General features: G+C 65.2%; 2 protein-coding genes across 2 annotated transcripts in view; both read left to right on the top strand.

Annotated features, from left to right (window-relative positions):
* Positions 1-280: 280 nt before the first annotated feature.
* ATP5MC2 (ATP synthase membrane subunit c locus 2) lies at positions 281-2,450 on the top strand. Its single transcript, XM_066337536.1, has 5 exons — positions 281-311; positions 1,266-1,362; positions 1,613-1,684; positions 1,806-1,978; positions 2,210-2,450. Exons 2-5 carry the CDS (start codon positions 1,324-1,326, stop codon positions 2,322-2,324), a joined length of 399 nt encoding a protein of 132 aa, XP_066193633.1. The 5' UTR covers positions 281-311; positions 1,266-1,323; the 3' UTR covers positions 2,325-2,450.
* A 557-nt stretch (positions 2,451-3,007) lies between these two features.
* Positions 3,008-10,213, top strand: part of LOC136372706 (cyclic AMP-dependent transcription factor ATF-7) — a 46,739-nt gene continuing 39,533 nt past the window's right edge. The window contains exon 1 of the mRNA XM_066337434.1: positions 3,008-3,089. The gene's annotated coding sequence lies outside the window, so the exon portion shown is untranslated. The remainder of the gene's footprint in view (positions 3,090-10,213) is intronic.

Raw genomic sequence — 10,213 nt, 5'->3', positions numbered from 1 at the left:
CGTGCCCAGCCCAGGTGCGCACACCTGCGCTCCCCGTTATTGCCGCCAGAGGGCGCGCGCGGCCCCGACCCAAGCCCCGCCCCCGGCCCCACCCCACACCCGCCGCAGGCTCCGCCCTCGCCACAAGCCCCGCCCCACGCCCCGCCCCACGCCCCGCCCCACGCCCCGCCCCAGGCCCCGCCCCAGGCCCCTCGCCGCTCCGGGTCCTCCCGCCCGGCAGGGGGCGCCGCGCTCGGCCTCACCGCCCCCGGCCGCGCTCCCGGGCCGCGCCTGCGCACACGGAGCGGCCGCGACCTGCCCGGCGGAGCCCGGTGAGAGGGGCGGCCGGAGCCGGGAGGGGACACCGGGCCCGGGAGGGGACACCGAGCCCCGGGAGGGGACACACAGCCCGGGAGGGGACACACAGCCTGGGAGGGGACACAGAGCCCCGGGAGGGGACACCGAGCCCGGGAGGGGACACCGGGCCCGGGAGGGGACACACAGCCGGGGAGGGGACACACAGCCCCGGGAGGGGACACCGGGCCCGGGGGGGGACACACAGCCTGGGAGGGGACACACAGCCCGGGAGGGGACACACAGCCCGGGAGGGGACACCGAGCCCCGGGAGGGGACACAGAGCCCGGGAGGGGACACCGAGCCCCGGGAGGGGACACACAGCCCCGGGAGGGGACACCGGGCCCGGGGGGGGACACACAGCCTGGGAGGGGACACACAGCCCGGGAGGGGACACCGAGCCCCGGGAGGGGACACAGAGCCCGGGAGGGGACACACAGCCCCGGGGCGACAGTGAGAGCTCTGGAGGGACACTGAGATCTAGATGGGGACACAGAGCCCGGGAGGGGACAGAGCCCGGGAGGGGACACTGAGGCCCGGGAGGGGACAGAGCCGCTCGGGACGGGAGGCGAATGGAGCCCCCCGTGCTGCGGGTGGGGACAAGGCCGGTGTCGCCGCCTCGGGACCCGGCTTGGGGCATCCCCTTTTTGGGGGGACGTTCGCTCCCTCCCGCGGCCTTTCGGGGTTCTCTCCCCAGTGCATCTCCCGCCAGGGCCGGGGGTCCCCAGGCCCCTGGGAGCTCCTGTCCCCCAGCCGGGGGTGACACCGCCATCCCTGACTGCCGGGAGGTGCCACCCGGGTGACAGCGACACGTTCTGTCCGTCCCATGTGTCCCCATGTCCCCTGTGTCACTCCTCCACACCCGGGGTCACCCGTGGGGCCGGACCCTCTGTGCCTCAGCCCTTCACTCCTGGTGCCCGTGTCCCCTCCAGCCGCGTCCCACCCGTGTCCCCTGGGGCCGTGTCCCACGTGTGTCCCTCCGTCCTCGCCATGTTCACCTGTGCAAAGTTCGTCTCCGCTCCTGCGCTTGTGAGTAGTGACAGCCTGTCCCCTGTCCCCTGTCCCCGCCCTGGGGGTGACGGGTGACCCCTCGGGGACACTTTGGGCAGGCTGGAGCCCCCTGGGTGGGCAGTGACAGGGGCTGGGGTCTCCGGTCACCCTGAGGGGACCCAGCGCTGGCAGTGCCACCCGCAGGGTGTCGGGACAGCTGTCCCACGAGGGGCTGGCAGCGGTGGCTGTCGCCCCTGTCCCCCGGGTGAGCCGCTCCTGTGTCCCGCAGGTGAGGAGGAGCCCGCGGCTGCTGGCCCAGCCGCTGTCGGCGGCGCTGAGCCCCGGGGCGCGGCCGGAGCAGGTAACGCACCTGGGCGGGGGGGCAGCGCCCCGCGGGGGAAACTGAGGCTCGGGAGGGGCCGGGGTTAACCCACACTGTCCCCCGCACTGTCCCCCGCACTGTCCCCCGCACTGTCCCCCGCACTGTCCCCCAGGGCCGGCCGGGAGCCCCCCGCGCCCTGCGGACCAGCGCTGCCCACCGGGACATCGACACGGCCGCAAAGTTCATCGGGGCCGGCGCCGCCACCGTGGGCGTGGCGGGCTCCGGGGCCGGCATCGGAACCGTGTTCGGGAGCCTCATCATCGGCTACGCCAGGTCAGGGACAGGGACAGGGACAGGGACAGAGACAGGGGACAGGGACAGGGGGACACTGTGTGGGAGCCTCAGCATCCGCTACGCCAGGTCAGGGACTGGGACGGGGGGACTCTGAGTGGGACAGGGACAGGGGGCTCTGGGGGACAGGGGCTCTTGGGGCACAGGGGACTCTGGGGGAGGGCCAGGGACCGAGGTGGCCGTGCCCCGCTGAGCCCAGCCCTGCTCCTGCAGGAACCCCTCGCTCAAGCAGCAGCTCTTCTCCTACGCCATCCTGGGCTTCGCCCTCTCCGAGGCCATGGGGCTCTTCTGCCTCATGGTGGCCTTCCTCATCCTCTTCGCCATGTGACGAGTGGGCGGTGACAGTGACAGAGCCGTGAGGTGACAGTGACAGAGCCGTGAGCAGGGACGGTGGCCCCGTGCCCGGCCGGGGGTGCCGGGGACAGGGAATAAAGACGGTTTGGTGACAGTCTGAGCTCCTCGTGTCTCTTTGGTGGCCCTGGCAGTGTCACCTGTCTGCAGCTGGATTTGTCCCCACAGGGTCACCCCTGGGGAGGTGGCAGTGTCCCCTCTGGGCTGAACCCAGCTCAGAGCCCTCAGCGTGTCCCCAAAGGGACGGGGATGTCCCTGATGCCTGGGAGCGCCTGGGCTGCCCCTGCGGTCTGGGGTGTCCCCGCTGCTGGGGGGTACAGTTCCAGCAGTGCCTGGGATTCGGGGGGGGTCTCTGTGAGCTGGGGGTGTCCCTGGGGTGTCCTGTCCCGGCTGTAGCGGTGTCCCAGTGTTCCCGGGGTGTCCAGGGGTGTCCTATCCCGCCTGTCGCGGTGTCCCCGGGGTGTCCAGGGGTTAGGGTTAGGGTCCTGTCCCGCCTGTCGCGATGTCCCCGCTCCCCACGTGTCGCGGTGCCCGCAGCGCGCGGGGCCTCTCTCTGGACACGCCCCCCGGGCGTGGTGACCACGCCCCTCACTGTCGAGGCCCCGCCCCCGGAGCATCTCATTGGCCACCGCGCCGTTACCTCCCCGCGGGTCTCGCGAGAGCCTCGCGCGCGGGGCGGGGGGGGCGGCGGGAGCCCCAGCGCGAGCGGCGCCAGCGCGAGGACCCGGCCCGGCTCCCTCAGGTAACGGCGGCCCCGGCACGGCGGCGGCGGCGCCGCCCCGGGAGGTTCCGCGGCGGCCGCGGGAGAGCCCCGGGAGCGGCGGGAGCCCCGGCCGGCCCCTCCCCCCACAACTCTCCCCGAGTTTTCGTGGGGCAGCGGCTCCGCCCGCCCCGGCCCCGCGCTGAGTGACGGCGCGTCCCGGCCAATGGCATCGCGCGCAGCCCCGGAGCGGCGGGCGAGGTGGCCAATGGCGGGCGAGGAGGTGCCGCTCTGAGGCCAAGCCCCGCCCCCGAGGCGGGGCAAAGGAGCAGCGAGGGGCCCGGGCGGTGCCGGGGGGAGCGCGGGGGGCCCTGAGGGGGAGCCCGGGATGGGGCCGGGATGGGGCCGGGGGTCCCCGGGATGGGGCCGGGATGGGGCCGGGATGGGGCCGGGGGTCCCCGGGATGGGGCCGGGATGGGGCCGGGGGTCCCCGGGATGGGGCCGGGATGGGGCCGGGGGTCCCCGAGAGTAGCCCGGGATGGGGCCGGGGGTCCCCGGGATGGGGCCGGGGTCCCCGGGGGCTCAGGGCTGAGGGTCCCTGCGGTGAGCCCCCGGTTTTGGGGCAGTCAGCGGGGCTGGGGGTCTGCAGGGAGCCTAAGGCTGTGGGGGCTCCAGGGGAATGTCAGGGGTGCGAACAGGGGGCAGTGACCGTGCGGGTTTGCAAATGTGGGGGGATTAAAGGGAGAAGGGTTCTGGGGTGAGCCCTGGAGAGGCGGGAGGAGTCCTGGGAGCCTTGGAGGGGAGGCTTTGGAGGATGAGGAGGAATTTGGGGCTCGGGGGTGCCTTGGAGGAGACCCTTCAGGGTTTAGGGAGCCCTGAGGGGATGTGGGGTGGCAGATATGGGACCTCAGAGGTTGGGGGAGCCTTTGGGGGGTCCCTGGGGTGCTGAGGAACCCCGCGGCTGGGCTTGGGGCTGTCAGGGACCCGGGGGGATCCAGGGGGGATCCAGGGGGTCGGTGGCTGCGCTGCTCTGGGTGAAGGCAGCAGCAGGAGGGCACAGACATCAGGAGTTGGGGAGTTTGAGGAGTTTGTTCTCCAGGCAGGGGTTAATTCCCACCGGGAATGTGAGCTGGTGGCAGTGGGGAGGCCTCACCTGCCCTGCTCACCTTTCCTGGAGCTGTTCACATCCCAAGAGCCCCCAGCCGTGATCGGGGGGGATTGGCCTGCCTCAGGGGTGACCACACAAACTCTGTGCTCAGCTCGCCCCGTTTTGCTCCTCCTGAGCTTGTCTTTGTCCCTCTTCCCTCGTGCCACTGTTGTCCCTTTGGAGGTGCCACCTGTTTCCCTGTCCAGGTCCCTGCAAGGAGCCTGCTCCAGGTTTTCTGTGCACAAGTGGCTCTGAGTGCCCTGAATTCCCACCCTGCTCCTCTGGGGATGATCCAGAGGGATTCTCCAGTTCTGGCAAAAGCTCCTCACCCCTGGCTGTCCCTAGGGCAGCTCCTGGGGTTTCCTCACAGAGACCAGGAATGACCGCGGGGTTTGTGGGAGCAGAGACCAGGAATGACCGCGGGGTTTGTGGGAGCAGAGACCAGGAATGACCACAGGGTTTGTGGGAGCAGAGACCAGGAATGACTGCGGGGTTTGTGGGAGCAGAGACCAGGAATGACTGCGGGGTTTGTGGGAGCAGAGACCAGGAATGACTGCGGGGTTTGTGGGAGCAGAGACCAGGAATGACTGCGGGGTTTGTGGGAGCAGAGACCAGGAATGACCGCGGGGTTTGTGGGAGCAGAGAGCAGGAATGACCGCGGGGTTTGTGGGAGCAGAGAGCAGGAATGACCGCGGGGTTTGTGGGAGCAGAGAGCAGGAATGACCGCGGGGTTTGTGGGAGCAGAGAGCAGGAATGACCGCGGGGTTTGTGGGAGCAGAGACCAGGAATGACCGCGGGCTTTGTGGGAGCAGAGCAGCAGGTCCCATTGAGGGGCAGAGGGAGGGAGAGGTGACATCCCTGCTCCTGTGCCTCTGGGGCTTGGAGCAGCTCCTAGAGAAGGGTTTTGTTCTGATCCTGGTGCTGTGAGCTGGGGTTGGAGTTGGGAGTCAGTCTGCCTTGGGAACCTGGCACCTTTTCCTGGGAAACCTCCTGGGTTTGGGGGCCAGCCCGGGGGGATCCCGAGCTGTGGGACACTGGACGTGGGCCCCCGGGGGTTGTGTCCCCCCTCCTCACTGCTCCACGTGCAGCTGTTTCAGTCTTTTCCCGGGGTTTATCCGTGTTTTCCTGCTGCCATCCCTCCCAGCTGGGGCTGGACGGGCTCTGCAGCAGAGCCTGAGGCCGGGGCTCCCACCAGGAGCAGGGAAAGGCTCACACAAACTCTGGGAGTGTGTCAGGAGCAGGGAAAGGCTCCACACAGACTCTGGGAGTGTGTCAGGAGGAGAAAAAGGCTCACACAAACTCTGGGAGTGTGTCAGGATCAGGGAAAGGCTCACACAAACTCTGGGAGTGTGTCAGGAGGAGGAAAAGGCTCACACAAACTCTGGGAGTGTGTCAGGAGCAGGAAAAGGCTCACACAAACTCTGGGAGTGTGTCAGGATCAGGAAAAGGCTCACACAAACTCTGGGAGTGTGTCAGGAGCAGGGAAAGGCTCCACACAGACTCTGGGAGTGTGTCAGGAGGAGGAAAAGGCTCACACAAACTCTGGGAGTGTGTCAAACCTTCCCCCCGAGATTCCCCTTTCGCTCTGAGTGCCCTGCCCTGCCCAGGGCCTGTCTCTGGCGGGGGTTTCTGTTTTATTTCTGCTTTCCCGGGTTCCTGATTCCCCAGGGCCCTGCAGCGTTTCCCAGCAGGTCCCTGGGGGTGGCTGGGGGTGCTCAGGGGCACACAGGGGTGCTCAGGTGAGCACAGGTACACACCCAGGTGCCCATGGGGGTGCTCAGGTGTGCACACAGAGGGGCACACAGGGGTGCTCAGGTGCACATACAGGTGCTCAGGGGCACACAGAGGTGCTGAGGTGCACACACAGAGGTGCTGAGCCCACCTGGGCAGGTGCAGGAGTCCCTCCTGCCTGGGGCACACCTGGGCAGCCTGGAGGGCCATGGCAAAGTCAAACTGGCTAAAAAACAATTCCAGCTTCTCGTTCCTGCGTTTGTCCCGTGTCTTCTGAAATGCCCTGAGCCGGGCCGGAGCGGGGCTGAGGGCCCTGGGGTGGGAATCCCCCGGGCTCTGGGGAATGGGGAAGTGGGAGAGAGGAAGCAGCAGCGGGGTGGGGACAGGCAGGGCTGTGGGGTGCCTGGGGACGGGAGTCCTCCCTCCTCCTCCTCCTCCTGGAGCTGCTCTCAGCATCCCGGGGAGGGCCGGGAGAGCTCCGTGCTTGGAAGGGCTCCCTGGAGCAGGCTCCGTGCCCACGGGCTGCTTTTGTGTGTCAGGGAAGGAGCTCTGGCTTGGATTTGGCTTTGGACTCCTTTCTGCTGCATCCCACGTGATGCTGCTGCGCCTCTTTGGGTTTATTTATCCCTCGGACTTTCTTGAGGCCTTTTTTCTTTCCTTCTTTTTTTTTTTTTTTTTTTCTCCTTTTTTTCCTCCTTTTGTTTTTTTTTCTCTATTCCTGTTCCTGGCACTGGGAATCGAGGCCAGATTCCCCCAAGTGCTCTTCCCCTGGTCCAGCAGGGGCTGTGCTGCAGCCAGGCAGGAAACGCTGCCAGAAAAGAACCTGAGCCTTTTGGTGAGAAGCCTTCAGCACTGGGGACCTGTTGCTTCCTGCAATTCATCGATTATTTTCTCCCCCTTCCCAGTGATCCCGGGGTTCCCAGTGTCGTGCTGAGGGGATTTGTGGGGTCGGGGTGACAAGGGTGGGTTCACCCAGGGGCCTGGGGACAGAGGGGGTTCCTCTTTGGGCTGGAGGTGTGTGAAAATCGGCCTGGAGAGACTCAGAATGGGCTCAGTCAGCATTCCCAGCTTTTGTCTGCGTTCCTGCTTGGAATCCTGTGTGACTTCTCTGGGTGCTGTCCCTGGGCGCTGACATCTGTGCTGCTGAAAGTCTGGGAAATGACAGTGAACTGCTGCTGTGAGGAGGGAAAGTTCTGCTAATTAATGTAATTTATGTAATTTATGTGAAGGTTTCTCCTCCTCTGTTGTGGTGGGATCTGTGGTCAGGCTCGGGAGCTCATCCTGCTCTTCCAGCAGTGGGAATATTGAAAATTCCCTTTTTTTTGTTCTGGGTGTTGGGGAATGGGGCTGGATGAGGAGCAGAGGCAGACACTGCAGTGGGAATACTGAAAATTCCCTTTTTTTGTTGTTCTGGGTGTTGGGGAATGGGGCTGGATGAGGAGCAGAGGCAGACACTGCAGTGGGAATATTGAAAATTCCCTTTTTTTTATTCTGGGTGTTGGTAGGCCAGGGCTGGATGAGGAGCAGAGGCAGATGTCATCGAGGTGACAGCTGGGTGCCAGGATTCCTGGGATGAGTTCAGTAATTAATTAATTCTGGGTCCTAGAAGTGCGAGGGCAGAGCATGCCGCTCCGGGGGCAGACAGGGTGTGGCAGCAGGGCTGGGGAGATTTGTCCACACATTCCGTTGGATTTTGGAGCTGTCCCTGTGCCCAGCCGCAGTGCCCAGCGCTGAGCCAATGGGGAGGATCCCAGTGGGGCAGAGCTGTCATGAGCTGAGGAGTTCCCGAGGGGTGTCCCCTCCCTGGGGAGGGTCGCCACCTTGCCTTTGTGTTCATGGTGTTTTTTGGCATCTCCAAAAAAAAAAAGAAAAAAGAGTTTTTTTGTTCCCAAACCCTGCGGGAGCCCTGAGAAAGCCTCACCCCTGGGCTGTGGGAGCTGCTGCCGAGGGGACGGCAGCTCTGCTCCCCAGAACACGGCCGAGCCGAGAGCCCTGACTGCACACCTCCTGCCGGAGGATTTCTCGGAGTTTTAGGGCTCCTGCAGCCAACAGTGGCACCGTAAGAGCCTCGGCAGGAATGAAGGGAAGTGCCCGGGCGGGATGGGACCACAGCAGGTGGGACAGAAGGTTTGTTTGATGGGCAGAGCAGTGTGTGCCCTGCCCGGGCTCTGTCATTTGAATTCTGGGGCAGGATTTGGCCTGTGGTGCTCCTTTCCCTCCCAGGCTCTCCCACTCCTCGCCCCGGGCAGCCCTGACTTCTCCCTTCCCTTCAAACCATCCTCACGCGTTGGCAGGGAAAATATGTTCAGCTCAGCTCGGGCCTCTCATGCCTCGTTTGCAGCAGCTCTCATTGAAACAAGGGCTCTGAAGTGGTGAAATAATTTCAGGAAATGGGACTCCAGTTTCTGGGTCACTCAGGCATTTCCGAGGTAAAATACTGCTGTGTGCGAGGCCGCCGTGGCTCGGCGGTGATTACCCGGGCTGGGAGAGCAGCGGCGGCTCTCCCCGGCCTCTCCTTCCCCCCGTCAAGCTGAATTACTCTGAGTTATTTCCCCGTGCAGCCGTAGATCTGCGGGCTGTGCACGGCCCGAGATGGATGGCCCCGAGGCCACCCCGGAGCCTGGCAGGGCAATTCCAGCCTCTGCCGCTGGAATTGCTGCCGGGGGAGCTGCCTGAGGAAGGAAAGAGATTTTCCTGCAGCTCTGGGGGCAGTTTGGGCCGTGCTTTTTGCTGGAGTCAGGCACAGGTCGTGGCCCTGGGGAGCCCCGGGTTTAACCAGGGCTGGGAGTTCTGGGTTTAACCAGGGCTGGGAGTTCTGGGTTTAACCAGGGCTGGGAGTTCTGGGTTTAACCAGGGCTGGGAGTTCTGGGTTTAACCAGGGCTGGGAGTTCTGGGTTTAACCAGGGCTGAGAGGAGCTGATGGTTTAACCAGGGCTGGGAGTTCTGGGTTTAACCAGGGCTGGGAGCTCCTGGAGGCTGCTCCCAAGGTCCTGGAGCCACCAAGTGCCACCAGGCAGTGCCCAGCCTCGCTGCTGTGGCTGTGGGAGCTCCCAAATTCCTGTCTGGGTGGCCTCAGGGACATCCTGCAGGGTCCCTGTCCCACCTGGAGCCCGGAGGGAAGCAGGACACAGCCGTGGCAGCAGCTGGGGGCTGCTCTCGGGTTCCTGTTGCGTTTCCTGCTCCTCCAGGGCTGCTGGACAGAGACCCTTTGGGGTTGGCACTCTGCTGAGGGAGCCCTGAACACTCCCAGGCCGCTTTGAGGGCGTTTGGCAGGGATTGGTTATAAGCAGGGTTTGCAGAGCAGCAGCAGTGGGTTCTCCCTGGGGACGCTGCCCTTGGTGCTCCCCACGCCCTGGAACCGGGATCCTGAGCGTCTTGGGGAGGAGCAAACCCAAAACCCGAGGCTCCAAAACCTCCCCTTGCCCGGTCCCAGTTGTTTTTTTTTTTCCCCACGGCGACTAAAGCCATTTATCCTTCCCCCCGTGAGGTGACAGGGGACACGGTGTGACAGGGAACATCGCCCACAGCTGGTCCCTCAGCAGGGTCTGAGCCTCCTGCACACGGGTCCTGAGGAGTCTGCAGCAGCGGGGACACTTTGGTGGCAGCGTCCCTGGGAACAGCCCCGGGGCAGAGGTTTGTTGCTTTAAGTGCAGGGAAAAAGCTTTTGTGTGTGGGCAAAGCCTCCCCTGGCTGGGTTTGTTCTGTTTGTGCCATCTGACCGTGTCCCCCTGTGCCAGGGACACTCTGCGTGCCCCTGTCCCCTCCCGGGAGGTCTGAGCCTTTCCCCAAAGCCCGGGAACTGCTCTGGAGTCACTCTGGAGTCACTCCAGGGCCAGACGTGAGGTTCTGTGCCGCTCCGAGGCTGTTTTAAGGCACTTCCAGGCAAGAAATGAGGCTCTGCGCCTCTCCACAGCCCGGAGGCAGTGAGCTCCGGGATTTTTGGGGATGCACCCCGAGGCTGAGGGCCAGGGAGGGCTCAGAAAGGAAAGCCCAGCCCCGGGGGAAACGCTGGGGCTTGGCAGAGGTTCACCGCTGAGCACTCTGTGGCTGGGGGGGATTTGTTTCCAGCGAAACCCTGCCAATATTCCAGTTTATACAGCCGGGTTGGGTTTGCTTTGTCAAGCCCACGGAGCGTGAGGGAGTTGTGCCTCCAGAGCGGGTTTGGTGGCCCGGGCCCTTGGCTCCTTCCCCACAGGACGGTTTTCAGCTCTCACCGCCTTTGGGTCACAAAGCAAACGCTCTCCCTCCGTCCCTCACACCCCGAAATAACTCGAGCGCCGCCCGGGGG

Source organism: Sylvia atricapilla, chromosome 29, assembly GCF_009819655.1.
Source record: "Sylvia atricapilla isolate bSylAtr1 chromosome 29, bSylAtr1.pri, whole genome shotgun sequence".
Taxonomy (NCBI): Eukaryota; Metazoa; Chordata; class Aves; order Passeriformes; family Sylviidae; genus Sylvia; species Sylvia atricapilla.
Note: the sequence above shows the minus strand (reverse complement) of the source record. Positions and strands in the feature narration are given on the sequence as shown.